Source organism: Eublepharis macularius, chromosome 7 (assembly GCF_028583425.1).
Source record: "Eublepharis macularius isolate TG4126 chromosome 7, MPM_Emac_v1.0, whole genome shotgun sequence".
In the NCBI taxonomy this organism is placed as follows: Eukaryota; Metazoa; Chordata; class Lepidosauria; order Squamata; family Eublepharidae; genus Eublepharis; species Eublepharis macularius.
In genome coordinates this window covers 106572809-106600482 of record NC_072796.1, presented here as the reverse complement: position 1 = coordinate 106600482, position 27674 = coordinate 106572809, and the positions used below count along the sequence as shown (strand labels likewise).

The following is a 27674-nucleotide window of genomic DNA, read 5'->3' as shown; positions in this document are numbered from 1 at the left end:
TAGGATTTTACAGTGACAATCTAGTAAAACAAAGATAAAAATCCAAAATGTAGGTATTGGGTACAGAGTACAAGATATAATATCCAAACTTTAAGAGAAATAAGGGAGAATTCATCTCCTTTCTCTCAACTTTTCAGTTTTCAGTGTACTTACAATAGAGTCTACTCAACCAATACTTCGCTTACACTGTTTTCCAAGAATTTTCTTTTAAACAATGTAGATATTAACTGTAATTAACAGCACCATAAAATACAAATTATATTTTCACAGCCATTTACTCTGTTTGTAGTTTTCATCCTCCAGTTAATGAGCCAACTATTAGGAATGAAAAAATTGATCTGGCTGTGCATCCTGAAAGAAGAGTAATCTTCAGAGGGAAGAAATTTGTGTTTCTGTCTGCTAAGCAGGTAACTGGTTCTGCATTTACTGCCCCTTTCTTGACACTTTTGTAAAGTGAATTTCTTCAGAAGAAGAAAAATAGAAAACTTGATACCTTGTCAGGCAGCTGCATGGATACAGCATTCATATTCTAAGGGAAAGGGGGTTCTTGCATTCCACAAAGGTCTGAATGATCTTTTTTTATTTATTTTATTTATACTCCACTTTTCCCCCAATGGGAATCCAAGGTGGCTTACATAATTCTCCTCTCCTCTATTTTATCCTCACCAACAACCATGTGAGGTAGGTTAGGCTGAGAGTATATGGCTCGCCCAGCCTTGACCTTTTGCAGTGCGGAAGCTCATTGGCCCACATTTATACCACATTCTTTCCCCAATATTGGTAAAAGAAGACAAATCCCAGGTTTCCTTTGTGTAGAGATTTCACTGTGATAAAGCAGTGATAGAAGAAAATAATTAGAAATAATTGGTTGCTCTTGCGATGTTCTCTCTGTATAATGTTATGCTTGCTGAAGAATTCTCATCCACTTCTAAAATTCTGAAAAGTTTGTGTTTTTAAAAAGATGGAATCTGTGTTCTATCGTGTGGACAGATTTTGTATTTGATTTTTAGCATGCAAAACTGAGTCCAGCCATCACACTTGGAGGAGGGGAAACAAAACTGATGACGGAAGGAGCAGAAGATGCTACTGATTTAGTAGCTCCTCACATTTGTGTTATTGATGTCGGACTCACAGGCTCTCAAGCATCAGCTTCTGACTTGGAGAGGAAATGGGCTGCTACAATCACAACGGTCTTCGAAAGGCGAGGCTTATTTCACTTCACTGCTAATGTTTTCATAATTGTGGTCCATTTTTTAAATTACAACAAATCATATGCATTTTTCTTGGCAGTTTGTCCCTTTCCTGTAGCTTACTTGGAATGTTTATGTTTTGCTTCCAATAGGAAAAAATATAGGACAATTTCAGAGGCAGAAATTGGTTTAGCAGTTATCTTTGCTTCCACAGAAAGGTACTGTAATCCTCAAGCTTCTCTTGATCCAGGTAAATTTAAAACTTATCTATCCCTTTTTAAAACCTTTTTTCCCCTACTATAATGAACTGGATTCATCAGGTTGCAAATGGCACATGATTTGGAGTTGCTATCTTATGGAATAGTACAAACTGAAATTAGTGCTAAGGTTTTATCTTTTGCTTGAGGATATCAAGTACTTGCAATGCCATCCAAAGCAGGGTTGCTCCTGTCTAAGAATGGTATAAGTCTGCTTAGCAAGGTACTATTAGTCTTTTAATTCCCCCCACCCCATTTGCTACGCTGTTTGTCCCACCCACCCCAATAATGAAAGGGGTAATGCTGTGTTAGTGGCTTATACTTAAGTTTAAACAGAAAAATCCCCTGTTCTAATTTTACCTCTGTCATGAATGTACGAGATTCATGATAAACAAGCAGTGTGAGTATAATGTTGACTGCATTTTATATATTGTTATAATGGTTGGAGCAAGAATTATGAGAAAACTTTAGAGGCTTGGATCTGGAGCAGTGTCCCATAATTTGAGGACATCTGCTCACTGAGCTGATTTCTTCACCTTGCACATCTTACTGCAGCTCCAAATTTCAAACTGTTCCTCCCCCAGGATCAGCTTTTGGGGTTACAGTGGGGAGGGGGCTCTGCAGGTTGTGCTCCTTGCACCCACAGAGCCTAAACATTTGAAATGCACTGTATACATGATGGCTATAATTAATGCTGCAGTTTGAAACTAACCTGCAGTCTTGATTTGGAGGGAAAGCACAAACCCTAATTTGCTTTGGGAGTAATGGCAAACTGGCTAGTGCTGAAGTGAAGTTTACTGGCTCTGCTCCTGCTGTTGGAGAATAGAGATGGGCACGATCCAAAAAAAATTAATGATCCAGCTGATCGTGGATCGGCGCCGGTGACGATCCCGAATTAACGATCCACACCTATCATCTCCTGTTCTCAAGCTGTGGATCGTGGAGGCCAATGCGGGCTGCACTGCTATTCCCAGGTGTGTGGTGGCAGCGGCCGCTGGGCCTGGCGGGCACGGGGAGGTGGCGACGAGCCGCCTCACCTCAGGTCCCATTCATTTACCCAGGAGGTCTGTGTTTGGCCGTCAGAGCTGCCTATCAGGGTTTGCAGGGATGAGATTGGAGTACCCATGGCTACAGAACACCCCCTTCCCCCTCCCTCCCCTGGGTGTCTTCTCCCAACTTGTGACTGCTTTGCTGCTCCGTGGTTGGAAGGAAGCCCTGCTGATCAAGGAAAGCTGGGCTTCCATTCGGGTTTCTTTTTTATTTTTTTTAAAGAAATTTTTATTGGGTGAGTAAAGATTAATATTACAGATTTTCAATTGAAACCCTCATTTCCATATTCTCCCACCCTTCCCCCCCTCTTAATCTAAGACTTCCAACAGTTTTCCAACCCGCTGTCTAAACCTACTACTTATATCTCCTTTTCTATTCTTAACTGTCTTAATACGCTACTGAGATAGATAATATATATTGAATTAAGCAAAACCTAACATCAAACTATCAATTACATTATATTTCTAATTTATCTCCCCTCTTCTTTTGTAAAGATCAGTATCTCTTCCTTTCTGTAAGCTTAATAGTTATCTAACAACCATAATTCTCCCTTTACGTCCCATTTCTTTTCCAAATACTGTTTTAACTTCCCCCAGTTATTAAAAAATTCTTCTGGATTCTGTTCTCTCAAGTTTCTCGTCATTTTGTCCATTTCCGCCATGTACAGCAATTTTTGTATCCAGTTTTCAATAGATGGTACTTCTTGCGTCTTCCATTTCTGAGCATATAAAATTCTTGCTGCTGTTGTCATATAGAATAATAAAGTTCTTTGTTGCCTGGGAATCTCTTCTAATTTCAAGTTTAACAACAGTAGTTCTGGGTTCTTATTTATTGGGATTTGTAAAATTTCAGTCATAGCTTCTGTAATATCTCCCCAGAACTGCTTTGCTACCTCACAGGTCCACCACATATGATATAATGAACCTTCATGGTTTTTACATTTCTAACACTTGTCTGACATTTTGTTGTTCCCATATGCTATTTTCTTCGGCGTTAGGTACCATCTATATATCATTTTATAGACATTTTCTTTGATACTGGTACAAGTCAATATCTTCAATGTATTTTTCCACAAGTGTTCCCATGCCTCCATTGTTATGTCTCTATTGCAATTTATAGCCCATTTCACCATCTGGACTTTAACAGTTTCTTCTTCTGTATACCATATTAACAAAATCTTGTAAACTTTAGAAATCATTTTCTTGCCTTCTTGTAGTATACTTTCTTCCAATTCAGAATTTTTCCATTTAAATCCCGATTTTGAACGATCCATGTCATATAGGCCTTTAATCTGTCTGTATTGGAACCATCCATAGTGGGAGGATAGTTCGTCTCCTGTTTTAAGCTTAATCATATTTTGCTCCATTTTCAACACCTCCTTATATGGCAAACATTCCTCTCTGTTGTAAATTGTTCTCGGGTCAATAACTTCCAAAGGCACCACCCACGTCGGGATACCTTCGTCTAAATATTTTTTTATATTTTTGCAGACCGTGTATAGGCTTCGTCTAATGTAATGATGCAGAAACATAGAGTCCACTTTAATTTTATCATACCATAAGTACGCATGCTAACCAAAGAGTTTCTTGTATCCTTCAAGTGTTAAGAGTTTAGGATTTTCTAACAGCATCCATTCCCTGAGCCACACCAGACATATTGCTTCATGGTATAGTCTTATATTTGGTAATTGTAGTCCCCCTCTTTCTTTGTCATCACATAACACTTTCATCTTCACTCGGGGCTTCTTCTCTGCCCATACAAAGTCCAATATCTTCCTTTGCCACTTGTCAAATTGTTTGTCTCTTATTATTGGTATTGTTTGCAGTAAAAACATAATCCGTGGTAATACATTCATTTTAATTACTGCTATTCTTCCCAACCACGACAGAGTCAACTTATTCCATTTAATTAAGTCTCTGTCTATTTGTTGCCATAGCTTTTCATAATTGTTCTTGAATAAATCAATATTTTTAGCAGTAAGTTCTATTCCTAAATATTTTACTTTATGTGTTACCTCGCAGTTGGTGATTTCCATTAACTCTTGTTGTCTTTGTTTCCCCATATTCTTGCACAATAACTTGGATTTTCTTTTATTAACATAGAATCCAGCCAAATCACCAAATTCCTTTATCTTATCCAACAATCTTGGCATGTTTTGAATTGGGTCCTCTACAATAACCATTACATCATCTGCAAAGGCTCTAACTTTAAATGTAAATCCCTTATTCTTCATACCTCTTATGGCATCGTCCTCTCGTATCTGCATCAATAAAATTTCCAATATCATGACAAACAACAGTGGAGATAATGGGCAACCTTGCCTTGTGCCCTTCCGTATTTCCAATTTCTTGGTTAATTTGTCATTTACTACAATTGCTGCACATTGGTCTTTATATACAGTTCTTACCGCTTGCATGAACTCTTTTCCCATCTGTAACTTCTCCATTGTGGCAAACAGAAAATTCCAATTTAAATTGTCAAAAGCCTTCTCTGCATCCACAAAGAAGAAACCGACTTCCTTTTCACAATGTCTGTCATAATACTCTATTGCATTTATTACAGTCCTTAAGTTGTCTTTAATCTGTCTGTTTGGTAAAAATCCTGCTTGTTCTTCTGCAATAAATCCAACCAGCCATTCTTTAAGCCTCTCCGCCAATATTTTCGCAAAAATCTTACAGTCATTATTTAACAGTGATATAGGTCGATAGTTTTTAACATTGTATAAATCCTGCTCTTCTTTTGGAATCAATGATGTGTTAGCCTCATTCCAGGTTTCAGGAATCTTTTGTCCCTTTAAGATCCCATTCATCACTTTTTTTCAGGAAAGGCACCACTTCTTTTGCCATTACTTTATAAAATTTAGCCATTATTCCATCAGGTCCTGGTGCCTTCCCCAATTTAGTCGATTGTATTGCATCCATAATTTCTATTTCTGTTATTTCAGCATTTAATTTTTCCTTCCACTTCTCAGATATCTTTGGTAAGTTGATTTTGCTCAAATATTGATCAATACTGTCCACATCTACTGCTTTGCTCTGATATAATTTGGCGTAAAATTTATAAAATGCTCTGCTTATGGCTTATTGGTCCACTAGCATCTTGTCTTCTTCCATAATCTTAGTTATCACTCTTTTTTCTCTTTCTTCAGTTTTTCTTCAGTTGCCAGGCTAGATATTTCCCCGGCTTGTTGGCTCCTTCAAATGTCTTTTGCTTTAATTTCTTCAATTCCCATTCCAATTCTTTGTTCTCCATTGCTCTTAATTGTTCTTATAAAATCTTAATCTCCTGGTGTAATTTCTTTTTCCCCAGTCTTTTCTTTAATTGGGTCTCTTTGGTTTTTATCTTTTCCTGGATTTCTTTCCTTTTTTCTTCTTTTCTTTTCTTGTCTCTTGCATTTAAGTCCATTAAAACACCTCTCATGACAGCTTTGTACGTATCCCATACTTTATGCGTTGGTACAGATTTATCTAAATTATATTGTATAAAAAAATCTGGTTTCTTTCTGTAATAAATCTAGATTGCCCTCATGTTGCAGTAGATCTTCGTTAATTCTCCATCTGAATTTTTAGTGCATTTCCCAAATCTCCACATAACTGGATTGTGATCTGAGCCTACTTTAGGCATAATTTCAGCATCTTTAGTCCATATTACCAAATCCTTGGAAGCCCAGATCATGTCAATTCTCGAAAGCGATGAGTGCCTTGCCAAATAATAGGTATATTGCTTAGCTTTGGGATTACTTCTTCTCCAAACATCCTCCAAATTTTCCTGGTTTTGTATTTCAAAAAAAGATTTTGGCAATAGTCCCTTTTTCTTTTGAGCCCCCTTCGTCTTTTTATCCTCATGTAGATTCACCACTCCATTAAAATCACCTGTCAAAATTATTTGTGAATGAGTCACTCCATCTAATTGTTTCTGTAGTTCTTTAAAAAAATTGTCTTTGGCTCGGCTTCCATTCGGGTTTCCAGGGTGACAGAAGGAGGGCAAACAGAGCTCAGGCTTTCCCCTGGCTCCGTTGACAGGGGAATAGATTGCTGGCACCTGAGTGTCTGGATCCCTGATCTGAGCCCGAACGCAACGATCCAGGCCTCTCCTGGTCACTGGATCGTTGGCCGTGGACGATCACGATCCACTGGGTCACGATCTTGCGATAGCCATTATCGTGGGGTTTTTTTTCCGATTGTAATGCGGATCGTGCCCATCTCTATTGGAGAATCATCTTTTTTACTGATTCTGTTCTCCTACTGCAGCTCTCTGCTCTATGCCTCATGCTGTTTCCAAGGTCACTTAATCCTTAGAAGCAGTTTTTCAAAACTCTGCATCAAATGAAGGCAGAAAATATTCCTTGCACTCCCAGAGTTCCATTCACAGTTCTTTGTACCCCAGCCAATATCTTACATATTTAGTAAAAGTCATGAAAGAACAGCAAATGAAATTGTTACTTTGGAATCTACTAGTGTTTAAGGTACAAGATGGGAGAGAAATGAACAGAAGGTACAGTGGTGTGCAGCCTCTCAGTAGGAATGGTGATTGTTACAGCCCCAGGAAAGATATGTACCGGCACTTGCATGTAAGAGGGCAAGACCCCACACGTCCACTTCCCTTGGCTATAAAGTCTCTGAACCTGTCCCACCAAACTAATTTTGGTGAGCCTCTGAGCACATGCAGATTGCCAAGCATGAGCAAATGGCTAGGCATGTAGGGAAGAAATTTGACACAGTTTCATTCTTAAAGAAAGATCTTTATTGTGCTATACTAAATACCTTGCAGAGCACATAGAGGCTATGGAAGTAATATAGCATAAAAGCTAAACAGAACTAAAGAGAGAAAAAAATCCAAAACATTCTAAGTAGTCTAACTTAAGGATTACTCTGATGCTACCTTGGTGACACAGATCCAAAGCACAGGAAATAGAGGCTAGGCCCCTGCCTCCACGTTCTTGCTCTTAGTCCAGAACACAGAGAAAAAGGACCTACAGATCTCTTGTAACTTTTCCTGGAGGGTGGGTTTCCCCGCCCCCCTCCACCCTGGGTTTAGGAAGCATCCCTTGTGGGTCCTCTAGGCCAGCCTATCATCCATGCAGTTTTGCACATGGGCTTTATTGGCCATCAGAGGTCACACAAACAATTCTTTTGACAGTGGAGCTAATGGTTGGAACATCATGTGGTCTTCATAGCAATGTGAAAACTTTATTGCCCTCTGTTCCTGAGAAAAGAGTCTTCCCAAGGTTTGAGTTCCTTCAGGGGTGGGGGGAGGTCAATTTATGCTACATCTTTATATCTCTCTTAAACCACAGGTGTCATACAGAAACGTTTTTCAAAAATTTGTCTGAAATAATATGTTCTAAGAAGTTTTAATGCACTGCTAATGCATGCACTAATAGAGTAAGTTTCCTAATGTCCATAAGAATTGCATTCCAAAGTCAGCTGTGATATAATTTTCAAACATTTGCATTGAGAACCAATGAGTAATTTAAAAAGAACTGTGAGACTTCAGCACGAGAGAGAAAATTTCTTGTGAACATGAATACCATATATTGTATAAAGAACATTACCAGGGTTTTCTCAGTTACAAAATTAACATGAGCATTTTTTCTTTTACCCTGCAAATGGATAAAATAGCATTTGTGCCCTTGAAGTGCTCACACTGTTTTCCTTGTATTTTCAATTTGCAGAAATAAAACCTTCTACTTCATCATCAGTTGCTACACAGCCAAGTCTTTCTCAGAATGGATTGATAGAGGAGACAGGTGATGTCACAGCATATGTAACAGACACAGAGCTGATGGACACATGGTACAGTGTAGTTGAGATTATTTCTGTGTTGTTTATCTAGAAATAAGATTGCATGACTAGGTTACAGTTAGCCTGACTACCATGCTTTTATTATTCAAGGGGAAACTCTCATCAAGCACTTTGGTCTGGTTGGGTTATTCACTTCCTTCTGCAGCTACTAAATTTTGCTTATTAGAACTGGTAAAAGAAGAACTGTCCAAAGAAGAGGTCTTCCACCTCTTACATCCTCCCTTGCTCACAGCCTGCAAGCTTTGTACCCATCAAAAAGTCCTGGGTGCAAAACTATGCATAGTTCTGTTAAATTGTTCATTGCCAGACTTCACTTGATGAGAATTTTGAATGAGAGCTCTACTTTGTTATTAGATAAGAAGGGACACCCCACCTTCCCAGAGTCAGCTAGGAACATGGGTTGGGAGAAAACCCTGTATTAGGCAGCCACTTGTCAAGCCCATCAACCTGAGGTCTGTCTTTAAGCAGCAAACTGCCAGAGCTATGGGCTGCCTTTCCTCCCTTTTAGAGAAGGAGGTGGATACAAGCTGCAGGTGGATACAAGGAAGGAGGTGGATATAAGCTTCCAAAAAACTGTAGTTTTATATCTCTTGTCTGTAACTTCCGCAATCTTAAACCCCCACTGTGGAGTGCTTTGTGTGTTTGTGTGTGTGCTTGGAAAAGTAAACCTTCTAAAAATATGATCTGTTCTTATAGAGAGACTGGCTGAGATGTTTTGCCCCCATTAGCTGAGTGCTCTAGAGATACTTATTACTCAAAAAGCAGGAGTGGGGGTTTCCCATAAGAGAAAGTACGCATATACTCAAGGCAAACTGAGGTAGCCTCTCCTGCAGTTCTTAAAATAGCTTCTGGTGGTGGCAGCACTGCAACAGACTCTGTTTTTAATAGGCTGTGGGGTTGTCCCGCCCCAACCATACACACACACACAGTGCAGTCCAGACTTTCCCCCACACCCATCCCTTCTCCAGTCCTTCCCATAAGAGAGCTACACAAATTTAATGTTTACCAACAAGTGCAGAGATGTATGATCTCTCTTTGTGTCTTTAAGCCTCAATCCTGTGCATATTTGAGAGTAAGCCTCATTGGAATTTGTGGGAATTTGGACTAAATGGGATTTGCTTCAGAGTAAATATACATAGGATCTGAATGATAAAAACTAACAATTTACATTGAACAAGACTAGCTAATGTATTCAGATATAGAAGACTACATGCAGAGTTTTAACATACAGTAGAAATCTGAAAAGGGTTTGCTTTATAACTTATTTTTCTGGAATTTCTGTTTGTATCCCACTTTTATCAAAACTGCTTATAGTGACATCGTCCAAAACACTAGCTCAGTCATATTCACTCATTGACTTGTAGAGAGACACATTCTCATTTACCATCAACAAAAAGCCACGTGACTGCTGTGTACCATTTCTGCTACCATACCAAGCATATACAACTGTATAAGATACAGTTAGTAATAGTCAAATGTTTTACTGTAACCTTTTAGATTACCAAACTGACTCTGAGCAGGTAAGGTTGTCTCTCACCCACCAGTGTTGGACCTTGTTGGGAATGGAGGGAAGGGCTTCCCTCTTGGCCTTCCTGCTCTCTCCTTCATATAAAGTTCAGTAGCTTAGGTGAGAGTGAGATTGCCAAGGCACCTGGAGGAGAGCAAGCTGGCTATGGAGGAAAAGGAGTTCAACACTACTCCTCGCCCAACGTTGTGGCCACCCTGCTTTTTTGCTAGGTGGCTGCTATGGTGGTAGTTTTACTCTCTGCTCTCTGTTGCCAACCTGCTTTGCTCCTGACAGTTGCCTGGGTGCTGGGGTGAGAGCAGAGAGGCTGCAGAGAAGGATGGGGGATTATTGATGAGGATGGGCCCGTCCATCCCCAGCACAAGGCCCACAGCAAAAGGAGGCTTGCCACAAGCCCTACTGGACACTGGCCTTGCACGCTTTCCTGGAACATGGAGCAGGTGCCACATTGGGGAACAGTGCCTGGAAGAGCCACAGGCAGCATGCCAAAGATTCACATGTGGCTCTGGCTATTCAAATTTCTAGGCACTACCAAAGATCAAACTTTTAGGTGCCAGCCCTGCTTGAACCACACAAATAAATCTAGGCACCAGTTTTTAGGTGTCAGAATGACTGAAGCTTGAGGGTTGGGGGGGTTGGTTGGTTAGGCTTTTACTTCCCTTTCCACCACTGCTTACATATTATAATACTGTATATGCATAATCTTGACAGTGTTTTTCTTGATTAATTTATAATTTCTTCATGATCTGGTGTTTTCCATTTGTGCAGCATGGAAATATTTGGAAGTCATAAAGAAATTCCTGTTCGGAATCAGAGAGGTAAAATGCATCCACTGGATAGAACTACTGTAAAGGAGACTCCGGCTGGAACTGGTACCATAAATATGGAAGCAGCAGCTAAGCTGAACAGGCAGCCTGGGACTGATCAAAGCAGTTTAGCATTTTCACCCTCTAAACATCCAGGGTATTGCAGAAACAGAGAGGGCAATTCACAGCAACACTCCAATTCAATTAAAAATTACTTCCAAGCCGTTACTAAGAAAAGGTACATTTTTTTTTTTATAAATTTTTTTTATTTTCATAACTACAAAACACTACACCAGACTATCACAAGGAAAGGGGAGAGGGAAGGGACAAAGGGGGGTGGAAAGAAAAGGTACATTTTCATATGTTTCTTATATTTGCATATATCTTACTTTGTCAAGCTGACACTAATATTCTTTTCCTATTTTTAAAAAAATACTAGGGTGGAAAACAGTGAGTCGTATCCAACACTCCCAACCTTTCCAGCTTTTCCCAATCCCCAGATGCCATTTCTGACCCTAGGATAATTTATTCCAAGGGAATAATAATCGTGTGGATTGGGAGAGGGAAGAAGGTGAAATTGCATGAGCAGAGCTCTATTTTCATTCCCTTTCCACTCCCCACTGCAGCCTCCTGGCTTGTGTGTGTTACTCCATGTGGGAGTCATGACCCCAGAAATAAGCTTTTCCGGGATCAGAAAGGACTGCTGGAGTAGGAGTAAGGGAGTCCGGAATACTGGGAGTTCTCGTGTGTACTTTGTTTAGTCCTTGCTCTGAGTTGAATCCAATAACTGTTTTGTTTCATAGATCTATCTCCATGGTGGGAAACTTTGAGGCTTTAAGTTTCCTCAAGTAATTGTAGGAGTTACAATTATACAATTACAATCATATAATAGCAGATAAGGGAAATCCTCACTAAAATTTATATTGTTTGTTCATGTTTACTCTCAAAAGCTTTAAATAATTAAGGGCTATCAAGTTGCAACTAATTGTATGAACAAAGGCATAACATCCAAATTCCAGGACGTCATTGTCCCACTATATACCATGTTACTCAGGCCCCACCTGGAGTATTATGTGTAATTCTGGAGGCCTCACTTCAAAAAGAATGTGGATAAATTGGAATGGGTGCCGAGGAGAGCAACCAGGATGATCAGGAGACCAAGCCCCGTGAGGAAAGACTGAGAGACCTGGGAATGGTTAGTTTGGAGAAGAGGAGATTGAGGGGAGACATAATTGCTTTCTTTAAGCATTTAAAAGGCTACCACTTAGGGGAGAGGAGGGAGTTGTTCCTGTTGGCAGCAGAGGATAGGACTCAAAACAGTGGGTTTAAACTACAAGAGGGAAGGTATCAGCTGGACATTAGGAAAAACTTCTTCATGTTAAGAGTAATTCAGCAATGGAATTGGCTGCCCATGGATGTGGTGGGTTCTCCCTTATTGGCAGTCTTCAAGGAGCAGCTGAATTAATACTTGTCCGGGATGCTTTAGGCTGTTCCTGCATTGGGCAGGGGTTTGGACTAGATGGTCTATAAGGCCCCTTCCAACTCTGTGATTCTATGGACTCATGGTGACCCCCTGCTGAGATTTTCAAGGCAAGAGATGAGCAGAGGTGGTTTGTCAGTGTTACCAACCCAGGTCTTCCTTCATGGTCTCCTATCCAAGAACTAACCATGGCCAACCCCACTTAGTTTCTGAGCTCTGATAAGATCAACCTATACAGGCAGCTCCCCAAAGCTTTGTCCAGGTACATATTTGAGATCTACAAAAACATTCTAATTATGGTCACATGCAACTCCCTTCAAGGTTTTCCAGGCTTTTGCTTGATGATAACTATTTCACAGACATTGAAGATGGTCTCAGTGAGATGAGTTTAATGGAGTTACACAGTTAAATGTTTGTTACATTTAATTTCAAGTGGATTTTCTGAGCATTATTAAACTCCTACTTGACTATAGCCATATTCAGTCATCAAATATTTGTATTTAAGGACGTGCTGTAAAACTAGTGTGTTTGAACTGCCTATTTTCTGGTTAAGGGAAAGGAATGAAGAAGGAGAAACATCAGTATCTAAATATGCGAAGGTAGATGAGAAATCATCCCAAGCTTCCATTCGTAGTCCGCCTGTAATGTCTTTGCTGTTGGAAAGAAGAGTAGATGGATCTCAAAAGGGGCAGTGTTCTTTGGATCAGAAAACGAACCTGTCTTCTGTGAACTTAACTACAAAGTCTGTGATGGAGAACAGGACATCAGAAGAAAAAACTGCTGCTGAAAATATTCCTGCTGGAAAACATACATCAAAAAAGAGAAAAGAATTTGATGATTTAGAAGATGCTGCTTCATTAGAGCTTGTTTTTGACGCCAAAGAGTTAGACTGGGAAGAAAATCTTGGAGATGGTGATGGAGAAAATAGTGGTGGTATAAAGAAGAAAAGGAAATTAGAAACTAAAGGGGATGGTATTCAAGAAAGAAATTCTGCAAACAGAGAGACTGGGAAGCTGTCGGTAAGGGTCTTTTCCCCCTAACTTCACATTAACATGCTTGGTTCTTCAGATTGTAACAGAACCACAGGTTGGATCCTGCAGAGCTTTCTGTATGTGGCGGCACTTTCTTCTGGCATATGGAGCCCTTGCATTGGAGGAATTTGCCTCTGCTATCAGAAGAAATCAAAAATATCTAACCATGCATGTGTATGCGTGTGCATAGAGTACCCTGTGTTAGCAAAACAGTGAACTCTTCAGAATTTATATTAAGAATGGAGAGATTGACTGTCTTTTCCTTTTGAGGAAGCTATCACAGGGTATCTTGCTGGCATCTCCAACAGACTTCTGTCATTTTGGAGGCATGAGGGTCTTCTGAGCTTTATAGAGAATTACTTTTCAGATCTTTAAGAAATGATTCATTGGCTGTGTTCCTTCAAGTTTCTAGAGGGGAAAAGCATGTTGTGATTTGCTTTGGGTCCCAACTGGGGAGAAGAGTAGGATATATATCTAACAAAAATCAATCAATCAATCTTTGGGCAGAGGGGTGGGTCCTGCCCTCCTCCTGTTTTCACCTCAGTGCTCTCATGCACAATTCTGAGCATTTCCTTTGCCCTGAAATTCATTCAGTCATCCAACACCCCCACCCTCCTCTTCTACCCACATTCCTGAATAAAGCAGGGTCATCCTTTTTAAAAGAATGCTGACTTTGTTACGTTGCCACAATAAATCAGTTACCTTGTTACACACCACAATAAGGTTTAATTAAAGTTGTTCATGAATGAAAACTCCATTCTTTGTTTTAGGTGTAACCTCCAAGTATCTCACATGGCAAGCCAAGAACTAGAAGCTCAACTAATTCTGTGTTGTTGATTAGCAAACTGACTGTAAATAAGTGTTGAATACAAAGCTTCTTGAGCTCCCCGCCCTCACCTTTCCAGTCTGGGGACTCCCATGTAGAGCATGTGTTCCTCAAATAAGGAAGAAATTGTAAGAGGTGGAGAAATGCAATTAAGTTTTCAGCCATGTAACTCTCCACTAGTGGTGTTAAAGCTAGTGTATCACTTTTTTGTGTGTCATACAGCAAGAAAATGAACAGCCCCTTCCAGCTTTGGTCCGGAAACAAGAGATAAAAGAAGAATCATCACATATTACAAGATATGAATCACACGTAAGGGGTATTTTCACTCTAATATGTACCCTATATAATTTTTTTTAATGAAAGGTAATAGAGGAGGAAATGTCCTTTTAAAATTAAAAGAATACTTGATAGGTAACAAGGATGGCTAAATGAGTTTTTGATGTACTGCTTCATATCTGGAAGCTTATCTAAGTAATAGTCCCTTTAAACTGCTTTTACTAGCAATATCTTTTTCCCTCTGCCTTCTATTTAGCTATGTAAAACACCAAATTTTAATTCATTTAAGAAAAGAACCAGAAGTAGACCCATTTACCTGTTCCTGTTTGAAAGACTGGTGTAGGAATGGCTACGTAGATGGTTATGTTGTATCATCATGCAAACAAATGCTTAATTAAGGAGCTAGGTACATATATTTAATATAGATGATTCAGTTCATTAAATGATTACCCAGAGTTGCGTGTTATTTTAGTTTCGCTTAGTAATGTGGGTTTTGCTCAGCAGTGGCTCGCATGGTTGATTGCAGCATATGTCCCACTGTGTGCCGCTAATGGGGAGGAGCCTGTGGTGCCCTTAACAATGGTGCTGAGATGAGGCAATGGGAGCACTAGAGCTGTGGATGCAGCACTATGCAGGCCTACAAGTACTAAATGCATAGCAGAACCTGGCATGGTCAAGTGCTGTCCTATGTGCACAGGTTCTGCTAACAACAACAACATTCGGTTCATATAGGACAACTTAATGCTCACTCAGAGTGGTTTACAAAGTATGTCATTGTTATCCCCACAACAAAACACCCTGTGTGGGGCTGAGAGAGCTCCTAGAAGCTGTGACTGACCCAAAATCATCCAGCTGGCTTCAAGTGGAGGAGTGGGGATCAAACCTGGTTCTCCAGATTAGAGTCCCGCGCTCTTAACCACTACACCAAACTGGCTCACTTGGTAGCTGCCTAGTGTTGCAGCCACCTCACCGGTGCCTCTGTCACAGTTGCCTGTCTCCCTCTGTAAAGGGCACTGCACCCTACTCTCTCTTTTGTGGTGGGGTCTGGGATCTTTTCTGAGCCCCATGTGTGAGAGACACTGCTTGGTTACTTTGAGAATACTGCCTTCAGATACAAAAAATGATGACTAAGTGATACCATTTACAGTTGAAGATAAATAAAGAACAGCCTCAGTTAACTACTGTATAATTCTTTTTTTTCCTCCTCACTCCCCAAGAATCCTGATACCTTTGCAAATGACTCTAGCAGTCTTCCCAACAGGCTTTTGCTGACTGAATTTAGATCACTGGTAGTTAGTCAGCCAACGAGAGGTGTTGATTCCACTGCCAAAACAGATTATGAACATCTAAACAACTTCAAAAAATTTAAAAAGGTTGGTATGTATTTCTTTTAATCTGTCACAAGAGGGCAGTTTTCAAAATGTATAGAAATTCTGTACAAATGTTTGTTTCTTACAGGTTTGGTAAATCTTAGGTTTTTTCCCATTTAAATCTCTAGATATACAATAACTCCATATTGATATTATTAGTCTGTTGTAAATACTGCAGAGTCTTGTGGCACCTTGAATGCTAACAGTTTATTGCAGCGCAGATGTTTGTGGATTAGAATCCACTTCGTCATATGCATGAAATGCTGTCCTTTGACTGATGGCTGTATAGAAAATGTTGTAAACAGGCCAGAAAGATGTTGAAATATAAGAAAAGTTTATGGGAATTCTATGCAGTATCAAACATACAATATTAAAACAGATAATATTTTTTGCTATGCTGCACTAATTTAATACCTGTACTGGGAAAGAAATCCATGTTCCTATTTGAGCCCATGTTTAGTAGGATTAAATTTACTGCTAAATCCTGGAGCATCCCTTTAAAATCATGGTGATTTCCAGGTCAACAGAAGGGGGTCCTGAGAATATGAAACGAAGGCTGTACTTCATTCAATATAGAATTTAGACTGCCTGTGAAAGGAAAAATGTTGCTCTGAGACAATTTCAGAGTTAGTAATAATTCCTGCGAACCTCACTGCCCTGCTCCCACAAGAGCTACCTGTCTGTGGAATGCCCTGGGTTTCATCTTGTGTGCAAAAAGGATTCTGAACATGGCACGATTCCTGCTAGTTCCATGCATTCAGCAGACAACGCTGATTGCACAATTCCACTGGCTAAGCCAGGTGTGTAGTGCTTAACAGGTTAGTATAGTCAGCATCTGAAAAGGCATCAAATCCATACCTATTCTTTTCTTTCCAGAGTGATTCACACCGATAGTATCACCAGTGCAGAAGCCTCCTAGACACACAGTTTACATGAGTTAGTCTGAGAACCTGGCAACTTTGAACTGCAACTAGAGCTGTTATTGTTGCTAATGTTGCACCCCATCTCTAATGTAGTTATTGCCCACTGTGTCTCAAAATAAGTTTGCATTTGAAGCATCTTGTATTTATTATATTAGTGGCATTTTAGAAATGGCTAACAAGTAATACTGACCTTCTTTCATTCTTGGATTATTCCAGTCTTCTGAAGGTTTGAACAGACTACTAAGATCACATTCTTAGTAAATACCAGCTGCTTAAGAAGCCTTTTAAATAAGTTCCAATATTTTTCCCCACCTCACATAATTGAAAATAGATACTGTGGCCAACAGTACATTGAAGTGGACCATAGTACCTGAATACAGAATATAATAATCTTAAACATATTTCTGCCCTCTCCACACTTTCAAATAAAGTTGTCCAGAATTAAGCAATGATAGTTCTTTTGATCACTTTTACTTTCATTTTTAAAAAATGTCCTCCTTTTTATCAGAACTAAATATAGAATCAAATTATCTAAAGGAACTAAAATTTTGAATGCTCTGCTCAGATGAAGCATCCCTGTGGATTTTGAGTGACAGTAATAGAATCTCAAGATCAGCAAAATTCCTCACCCAAGTTGGGCACATCTCTGTCAGAACCTGATTAAATTATTACATGTTGGCTCATGTTCTTCCCGAATGCACACATTGCCTGTAGTACCCCCTGCTGTTATACTCCTGTGCTAGTTTGCAAAAAAGCAGGTTTTCTTATTAGAATTGAGATGCTTAAAAAAAAGCTGAAGAACTGTATTTTGTATTTCATGAAAGATTCCTTACAAAATGGCAGATATCAGTTATTGTTGTCTATTTCTTTGCAGGTAAATTGAGAGATATTTGAAAGATAATCAAATGATAAGTTTGTCTCTTAGGCCAAAATTGAAATCTTTTAAGATTTTCCTCCTCTGATACAGTAGAGATTAGTACTTTCAGTTCCTGAAATAGTACATATTCTGTTTTTGACAGATTCCTTATCCTGGAGCAGGACAGTTTCCTCACATTATTGGGGGATCAGATCTGGTAGCTCATTCTGCTAAAAAGAATTCTGAGCTGGAAGAATGGTTGAGGCAACAAATGGAGGTAAGGAACACAAGCATCCTTTCTTAAATGCCATTAGAATCAACTATTTCATTTTAATCTGCAAAGCATTTAGTAGTAGTACAGCTGGACTTAGCTCATTTTCATATGCCATTTGTCTGTGCAACTCTGCTGAAAATTCCCTGGGAAAGTTTGGAAGAACAGATTTTTAATGAAAAATAACATGCTTCCCCTAAATGGAAGTTCTTCAGTAGGCACCTGCCACCAGTTAAGTGTCCTTCTGGTGTCTGTATGGGCTGTTTTTTGCAGGGGCCTGCCTTTTTCTTTCAGTAGAGAGCAGGCTCCTGAATGTAGTGCGCTTGACCAAGAGTTTAGTGTTTTGTGCACTGTATTTCTAAGTAAATGTATTAAGAAATCTGTTTAAAGCTAACAGGGAGAGTTTCATCCTTGGTACAGATTCTTAAAATGAACATTTATTTTTCTAGGAACAGAGTCGACATGCAAAAGAGGAGTCACTTGCTGATGATCTGTTCAGGTGAGTGACTTATATTAACTGCCTCAAGTCTCCATATGGTGCAGAAATGATATCCTCATTATTCTTCTTAGAGTTTTGTTCAAGTTCCATGTTACAAGTCTGTTACTCCCTCCACTAAGACTGCTTTAAGTATGTCAGTCACTGGCTCTTCAGATTATCTGGTTCCACCTCTACCTGAGCTGTTTGCAGGATGGCATACAGAGTGTATGGATGGTACAAGGTTTGTACTTGACCAAATGTATTGAGATAGAGATGACCCCAGTGGTCCTTGAGCAAAGAGCTGGTCCTGTGTGTCAAGCCAAATAATCTGGCATGCTGCTGTTTGGCACACAAGAGAGCTCTATGTCCATAAATTGTTTGTGGATGAAGATGAAATGGAGGCAAAGTTTCAGAACCTTTACTTTTCTCTTTTCCCAAAATTATAAAATGGAACTCTGCTTTGGATTGTACTGTGAGGGCCACATGGCAAGCCACAAGCCATCTCCAGCCTTTTGAGCTTTGATTTGGTCAATTTTTCAAGTACGAATGAATAATTCCCATTGTAAGATAGGTAAAGCAGCTTGTTTTTTTCCAGTGTGTTTTGCTGGGATAATATGTGCAGTGAACTACACTGCAAAATGTACTTAGCCCAAAGTGATTCCTATCATCCCTACAATATGAGAATTTCTGTTTATTTTTAAATATATTTGCAAAAAGAGCATCTTTGCTTAATGGAACCGTAATTCTGACAGTTTCACTGCTGCTCAGGATTGCTTCCCACCTTCCAATGTTTTTCTGTTGTTCCTAAGGCTAATTTTTGCATAGATTCATGGCTAGTGGAGAGGCAGCTAACTGCTGTGCCAAGTCATTTTTAGATTTTATTTCACCTGTAAGTGGACTTGGGCATACTTGTGTGACTAAAGATATAAAATCCTCATTTTGCTTCACTGGTGTGCAAGAAAAATTAATTATTAAACATCATGGGAAAAACAGGGTTGTAAGTGGTCTTCTGTGCAGGCACACATTGGGTCTGTACATGCACATGCCAGCCACGGAAAGGATTTCCAGAGCTTTCTAGAACACTAGAAGCACCCCTCCTCCCTTTGGCACTTTTTCATCAAAAACATCACATGACCAGGAGGAGGGGCACTATTCCCTCAGTTCTCTCCATGCTGCTACCAGAAACTAAGGGTGTTCAAGAGAGTTCACAGGAGGGAGGGATGTGTGTCTGCACAGAAGACCACTTGATGAACAACAGTTACAGGTAGGTGCAACCTTGTTTTCATCTTTGTGGCTTCTGTGCAGTCACTGGCAGCAAAGGAGTGAACAAAAGGGCAGGCCATGGACCATCACATTGTGTTGTATGGCCAAATAGCCCATGCCTCCAGAGTATCTAGGAGTTGGCACTGGTTAGTTGAGGAAACATTATTGCAATGCATTGCAATGACATGGAGCATTTGCAGTAAAACAAAAGACAAAGAAAGGTAAAGTATGTTTAATACTCTTGATGAAAGTAATAGTAATATGACAAAGTCATTTTGTAGGGTCCCCACACTGCAGGGACAGTTCCTGAGATGGCACTAAATCTCAGAGTCCCAGCATCATGAGAGTGCCCTAGGAAGAACAGAGGAGTTAGCCGTGTTAGTCTGTAGTAGCAAAATAGAAAAGAGTCCAGAAGCACCTTAAAGACTAACCAACTTTACTGTAGCATAAGCTTTTGAGAATCTCAGTTCCCTTTGTCAGATGCAGGTATATAAGAACCTGCAGTACTGTAATTGTGAAAGTAAGAACAATCTTAGTAAAATGTGGATTGACTGAGACTGAAAAGGCAAAGGAAACTCTTTTTCAATTGGTAGGGTAAAAAAGGGGGTTGCCCCGGAAAGGGTTTTAACTAACCATCAACTGACCAGAGGAAAAAACTATATTGCAGCCTTAAGTAGGATACTCTAGTTTTTGTGCATTTTATAAACATCCAAGATGTAGGAATTCAGCCACTAGCTGTCTACACCTCCAACAACAGAGAGACTCTCTGTAGGGAAGGTAGAGAAATGTGTGAATAAGAAAGCCAAGGCTACAGTACACAAAATTAAATGACTTCGACCTAAAATAGGCTTTTCCATCTGTCCTCCTTTGTTACCCAAATAGCTAGTCTCCTAATTAGTTGGGGGAAATTAGCTTAAAGGAGACAAAGCTAGAGGAGATAACTGGGACTCTCTACCAACATTTACAGGGATTTTACCCTTAACTCTTGAAATAAACCAGCCAGATGTTCAACCGGAAAGGTTTTACTAAAAGAGCAAACATACAAACACGAAGCTAACTAAGAAAATCAGGGAGGAAAGGGAAGAAAGCAATTTGGAGGAGGGCTATAATTACCAGTCTCAAAGATGGAGGTCTGCGGAGGCAGCAGTGAAATGACCGTTGTTTCAAGGAGAGAGGAAGAGAAGGCCCAAATGGATTTGTGGGTCCCAAGACACACATGTGTGCAACTGGTGGCTAGGGATTCCAGATATAGGGAAAATGCTTCCTTGGGCAAGCTGACATTGTTGCCTCCAAAACAATAACTTGATGGGTTTTCTAGAGGTGGATAATGAATATGAATGGTGCTTGATGATCCTCTGAGTACTGGATGGGAAAAGCTACCAGGTTTGGTGACTAGTGTTAGGTGGTACTTAATTAGGGTAAATGGATGAGAGGAAGTGAGGCTGGGTGCAGATGAGATTAGTCAAGAGTTTCTTGGGAAACACATTGTCCTAAATTATGTGTCTCTCCATGGTGTTGAGGGAGCCATTAGTCAGCTGCTCTGACTCCCCTTCTAAAATACTTTTCCAGGCTCTTACCTTGCTGGTATCCATTTTATTTCCTTTCATGCCAGCCAGTGCCTTGTGCTTATGATATTTGAGGGAGTGTGTTTATGGTTTCATATCTATAAACCACCTCTCAGCAGGAGGAGGGGTCTGACAGCTAACACCTTAACAAATAAGGAGCATCAAAAGTAACACCCTATTTCAGTCTCGGGGAATACTGAACTGAATACTTCAATTAATGAGAGGATAAGTGAGCTCACCTGAGAGGAGAGGTGGGGAAGACCTTGGGTTTTTGGAACCCATATGCAAAAAAGGATTGTAGGAAAAAAGTGGTGGACAAGGCAGCAGACCACTGAAATTTTACTTTCTCTTATAGATTAAATCATCACAAAGTATAGACAAATGAATTTAAAGGATTTGACAGCAAAAGGCATAGCATGGATTAGGGCAGTCCAGCTCCAGATTAAAGGAATAGATTTGTCACATACACTACAGTTATATGCTGTGAAACAGACAAGTATCTGAAGGAGTAAGCTGAACTCACAAAGGCTCATAGCAAATAAATGTTAGGCTTTAGGGAGTCACTGTGCTTTTCTCTTATTCTACAAAGATGCAATCTGCTATTGGAGATGTTCAATGGCCTCAGTTTATAACACTTTGGCCAACACCCTTTATGCCCCAGGAAAGGGTTAGAAGATGTTTCATGCTCTCTTCAAAGGGAATGGTAAACGTGTCATAATGATCTGTTGACTAGCACTTTTAAAGGAAAAATTGCAGCAGGGGATTTCTAGTTCCTACATAGGCTAACATCTTTACAGCATTCACAGTCTACAGTGATTGAATTAGAGATGAAGAGCTGTTCAGGCCATCAATCAAAATAAAGATGATCATTGGAATGAAGTATAAATTTGCTCTAAAGGATTGCAGCAGGGGCCCTGACAGCAGTCAATTAAATGAAAGTTTGTGTATCAAGAACTTCTTGCCCAGAGGCGGCACCCTTTTTCAGTAGAAACATAAGACATCCTTTATAAAGATGGTTATGGAGTTTATCTAAACCTACCTTTCAGCCTTGGTGGGGACACAAGTGGCTATACCATTTTATATCTTTCCATTCCATCCACACAGCAACCCTGCAAAGCTAGACAAACTGAAAGAATGCAACGGGCCCAAGGTCATAGTAAACTTGAGTGGCTTTACAGTCCATCTGAATGTATTCTCTTTTAGATTTCCAAATCAGGCATTTACTTTTGTACCTTCACTTTACAGGTATGACCCTCGTGTAAAAAGAAGATAGATATCCCGATTTGGATCTATTGCAAAGTGTGAACTTCTTTTCAGCCTGCTTGCTGTCTAGCACCAAAAGATTCATTTAACATTGATCATTCTTCAGAGAACCTGAGAACAACAACTGACATTTCTGGTTGCAAAGTCTTAAAATAGTTCTTGATTTGATACGAGTTAGAGCTTAAAAGTGTTTAAAATTCATGTTACAACTAAGGAGCATTAATTTGGATACAAATGTTGCTTTATAAAAGGAGACTAGAAGAAAGTGTTTCTTTTTAAAAGGACTCGTTTTAGCTTCTTTTGGTATGACTTGCACAATACTCTAAAATTAGGACAAGAGATATTTTATAATAGGACTTGATGTGATATTTGTATTATGGATCCTCAGATTTCTGCTTTCTTCATTTCAGATATCATTTGCTCCTTTAGTAAATTAAATTTTATTAGTATGTAAGTTAATGACAGATCTTTGATTGTGATCTTTTTACTTTTTTCATTAGTACTAAAATTATAAGAATCCAAAATGTTTATTGGAAAAGTAGCAGCTATGAGGTGGGCTACTGCTGAAATAAGTCTCTGTGGAGTTCTGCAGATTTCTGATGAGAGAATTCATTTATACTCTAGTTTTCAGACATCGTTCTGTTATTCAAGCAAGTAGTTTCCCTCTCTTCAGCTTTATGTTCAGAGAATCCTTTGAGAATCCTTGGTATAAACTCCAAAACTGCATCACCGAATGTCTGTGATGCAGTGTAGTTTCCCGGACCATCCCGGATTGGAATTCATGCTCTCAGCAAGGTCTGGTACTGGTTTCACTAGGACATTAACTTTGGCAGTAAAAGACAGTCTCAAAGGACAGTGATCGCTTAATGTTACATCTAAAACCTCAAATTAAAAAATGCAGTTAAATAGGTCAGGGGATATGGCTATGTAGTCAACAGTGCTGGTACCTGATGCTGCCAAGTATGTAAAGGACCCCCCGTGGAATCAAAAGAGGTACCATGCAAGATATGCAGGTTGGACAGAGAAAGCAGTTTCAGTAGTTTAAGGCCAAACTTATTTACTACTGAGTCCTTCGCTGAGCACTCTTAAGACATGGGCATTTGTAGCAATCTGTGTACTCACAGCATCTCTTGCCTCAAACGTGCCCGCCCCTATTCTCGCGTTGAAGTCTCCGCATAGAATTGAATGTCTGTGAAGAATGAGAACCTCCAGCAGCTTTAGAATCTTTGTACTACTAGTTGTATGTAGAAAGCAGGCTGACTTCTACTAATTCTGCACAAACACAATTCCTTGATGAAGACAGGTGTATCCCAATTTATTTCATACTGAGGAGGAAGGAAGTCCCCTTCCTACTCTGGTGAAAGAGCTTGGTTTCCTTAAGTGTTCCCTACCACAACCAAAATCAGATTTCCTCCTTTCACTTCTGTTATGGTTAAAGGCAGCAAAGACTGTATTTGTAGTTGATGAAGTTTGCATATGTAGAATTTTTTTAAAGAAACATGTAAAGTTCATCTAAGCTGGTGGTATTCCACCTTTCCAGAGTTGGGTCTCGTCCTGCAAGCATGTGACGGGAGAAGGGAGGAGCCAGAGTGACATCACTAGTTTCAACTCAAGAGGGTCAGGGACAGGAACGCAAGCTGAGCAACTTGAGGTCTATTGTAGTGAGGAAGAAATCACAGGCCAGATCCATGGAGTAATCTGTTGAACCACTAAACCATTTAGCTGTCCTGGTGTTAATTTAATGAGTGTGCATAGAGGGGCTGGATAAACAGCGCCTTATACTCTACTTATGCTTACAGGTCCTTTGAAATGACAGCAAAAAAACACTGACTTTATAGGCCCTTGATACTCAGCAGATGGAACTTTGCAACCACTGATCTAGGCCATCTTCCTCTCTTGAAGAAGGAGATGCCCTAAAGTAACATACTTATATCCCAAAGCAACAAAGTGTCATAAGCTAATGGTTAAAAAGAATTACTGTTTTCAGTTAAATGATGACAGAAATCAAGTTGCTGTGATGGTATCTTGAAATACACAAACTGTATTAACAAAGCTCCAGCATTCTGCCATAGGTGCTGTTGATTTACCTGGTTAACCCTCTCATCCCTGCTCCATCCCTTGTAAGCAACTGCTTCACATCTGTCAAACAATATATTTTTCACAATAAAATACCACATTTAGTGCCATTTCATAAAGTAAGTTGCATTAAGTTTATTGATTTGCATAGTTTCAGAATCCCCAATTTCTCTGCCTCTTTGAATTATACAATGTTCCCACTGTGGCTTTGAAACACTGATTTAGGGGTTAGGTATAGCATCACAGTTCAAGTCTGGGAACACTGCATATCTGTCCATTTTTTTTAATGTGTCTAGTCCATTGCGTGAGGATTTAACCATATATAAAACCTGTTAAGAGTACAGCCCAGCCAGCTGCAGAAAACCCATTGCCCCTAGTAACTATTGGATTCATCAGTGCTGATTAAAATGTTCTAGAAGAGGGCACGGTTTACAGCCCTCTGCAGAAAATACCCATGCTGCAACTGTCCAGCACATCTGCATTGATTTTTAGACATTTTTACACATTTACGTATTAATTTATTTGTATACAGCTTTGAATAAACTCCCCTGCTAAACTTACCCATCTTTTTAATTGTTTGAGTTACTGTTATCAATTTGTGGGAAAGAGATGCAGTTCAGTTTGCACTGACACTTTAGAACTTTTCAGCATGCGATACTTGCCTAGGAAGCTTCTTTCATAAGACACTCAGAACTCTTATTTGTAAAAAGGAATTTTCCTATAAAACTGTTCAGCTGGGCTTTGGTTATTTGTTTTTAAGCCACGGATATGCTATGGTTCTGCTGTGTCCATATTATTTCTGGAAAGTCATGAAATGATAGTTAACACACTGCTAATAATCATTCTAACAGCCCTACCCAGTGTGATACAGCCTTACCAGAGTCAGTAGAAACAGTATTAAAGCAACAGAGTTGCAGTCTAATAACAGATATACTGCTCTTCTCCACTTAGCTTTAAAACTTGGAATTGGGGTGGGGAGGACAGGATTAGATTTCTGTACTTGGCTAATGAAGATTTAGTATGATGTTTAAACTGACACTACAAGTTCTTAGGTCAAAATAAGTATCTCAGAGGTATAACTACAACATATCAGAGAACAGGATGAATACTAACACTGGTCTTTATAACAGCACTGGGATCTATACACCAAATCTTATGAGATGTTTCTTTAAAAAGAAGCTTGTAAATTCCACCTGGAAATCCAGTATCCTTTGGAAAAAGCATTCTTGAAACAAGGATTTTACATAGCATGGGTAGAATATACTTAGGCCTGTTCTGTTAAAATTCAAGCAAGTTGGATGTTTTCAACTTTCAAATAGATCCTCTGGATCTATTCAAATGTTCTGTACATCATTTTTGATAATGTCAAAGGTTTAAGTTGCATAACCTTTGTTACTTGAAATAAGTAGGCACAGTTTTCTACATAAGGTTCTATCTTACCCTAAGGAATTTAAAGATGTCACTTTGCCCTTCAGGTATAATTGGGTCTCAAGACACAAATGTAACTTTCATTATCAATTTAAATTAATGCTACAGGACTGCCTCAATTAGCAGCAATGAAAACTAGGTGCATTTTGCAATGCCAAATTCTTCTAAAAATACCGTATGAGAGGTTTTCCTGCATTTCCATTATTGTATTTTAATTTCTTGGTACAACTTCAAATGTTTGTCTCATTGATTCAAAGTTTAGAGGTGCAGCTTTGAAAAGTATCCCTTTTAGTAGCCTTCAGTTAGATCAATTTTCTAGCATAATTGTTCAGATGGTAATCAAAAAGGGGAGGAGTCTTGTTAATCTAACTCCTACAGCTTCTGTAGTAATTATAAATCAGCTTACAAGTTGTAGTCTTAAGAAATTTTCAGCCCCTTTTTATCCCAGGTTGTTTGCATTCATAAATTATCAACCTCTTCATTTATAAAACTGTATTGTGCCCCCCCCCATACTTACATTAGAATATGTCAACTATGGTATAACTACAATACTGTGGACAATATTATGCCTACAGTGCAGGTATGTTACAGAGGCATGTTTACTAGCGCAGTGATTACAACAGAGGTGTTTAATAGTCAAACTGGCAGAAACTGTCTACTTGCTTTCAACATTCAGCCATAAAGTATGTTCCAGAGGCTAGTTCCTTTCCATCTTAATATGCTTAACAATTTTGGGGCAATTTTTTCTATATTGTTTAAATGACATTCTGCTCATTGAAGGCTTAAGTAGGGTTATTTGTAGGTTGCCGCTCTCTGCTGAAAGCGTAGTATTTGAGAGCAGATGTAATTCAGAATCCTAAGAATACCAAGAATTAAAACTCCAAAGCCACGAAAGGGCTAAGCAGGATTTCCAGGGGCCTTCAGAATCCTTACGTAGCTCTTAATCTGGCCTGCTTAACAAACTCCTTGCCCTCTCTTGGCTTGTAGAGCAACTTGAGCAACACAGGCCATGTCTGCACAATAATCAGGACTTTCACTTTTTTTTAGTGCACGAAATCTGTGCAGCCTATATTGTTTTAGCCTTAAGTGATAACCAACAGCCAGAATCCAGAGAACTGGGCAAGTAGTGCCATGCACCTAGTTGAGCACTAGATGGTTTCTCAAACAGAAGCCCACTACACTGCATGCAATGCTGCTTTGGAAACTAGGTGGGAGTTGTTTGAAAAGTATTTTCATAGATCGGCTGTTCCCAGTGAACATACAAGCCTTTAAACATCTACTACCAACCCATAAAAGTTACATACAGGGTCTTATTCTATTTTACGTAGCTGAAACAGCAGTGTTTTTGCATACCTCCAGTATGAAATACTTTATAGATCAGTAAAATAAATTGGGGTGTGTGTGTTCACATTCTCAGTTGGAAACAATGGATTGCATATAATTGTAAAACAACTCAGCTATATTAAAACTCTGTGAATACTTCTGATCAAGTTAAATGGTAGAAATTCCTACCATGTTTTAGAAATGTTTTGGGCATTCTTTAACAAAAAAAACCCCTAATAATTAGGATAGAGCATATCAACCATTGTACATAGTTGTGGTGGTGCTACAAACACTTAAGCGCAGTGACGGCAGCGCAAGAGAGTAGCTTTGGGGAATTGGGTCTGTCTTGTGGTTTTGCATTTATTCAATTGCTTCAGACACTTTTGAAAAAGCGGTCTGTGACCATACAGCATGAATGATCCAGACTGGGATTTTCTAGTCCATTTTCCTCGCAGTAACTTTCACACTCAGCCATTTGGAATATGGTTCTGATGAAGAGGAAATGGTCCAATTAAACCTGATATGTACAGTCTTAGTCTTGCACACAGAGTCAACTCTTTGGATCAATAGATTTGTCTGTGTTGCTGACTCTGAAGCCTCAAAAACGTAATTT

The 27674-nt window shown here is 39.4% G+C and overlaps 1 protein-coding gene across 1 annotated transcript in view; it reads left to right on the top strand.

The window, feature by feature from the left end:
* NBN (nibrin) overlaps positions 1-24723 on the top strand; it is a 45335-nt gene extending 20612 nt beyond the window's left edge. Inside the window, exons 6-16 of the mRNA XM_054985420.1 lie at positions 290-407; positions 1011-1201; positions 1343-1440; positions 8172-8292; positions 10595-10870; positions 12666-13131; positions 14192-14278; positions 15463-15618; positions 17558-17671; positions 18115-18164; positions 22217-24723. Of these exons, the coding sequence (XP_054841395.1) occupies positions 290-407; positions 1011-1201; positions 1343-1440; positions 8172-8292; positions 10595-10870; positions 12666-13131; positions 14192-14278; positions 15463-15618; positions 17558-17671; positions 18115-18164; positions 22217-22244 (1705 nt within the window). The 3' untranslated portion in view covers positions 22245-24723. The remainder of the gene's footprint in view (positions 1-289; positions 408-1010; positions 1202-1342; positions 1441-8171; positions 8293-10594; positions 10871-12665; positions 13132-14191; positions 14279-15462; positions 15619-17557; positions 17672-18114; positions 18165-22216) is intronic.
* Positions 24724-27674: the final 2951 nt, after the last annotated feature.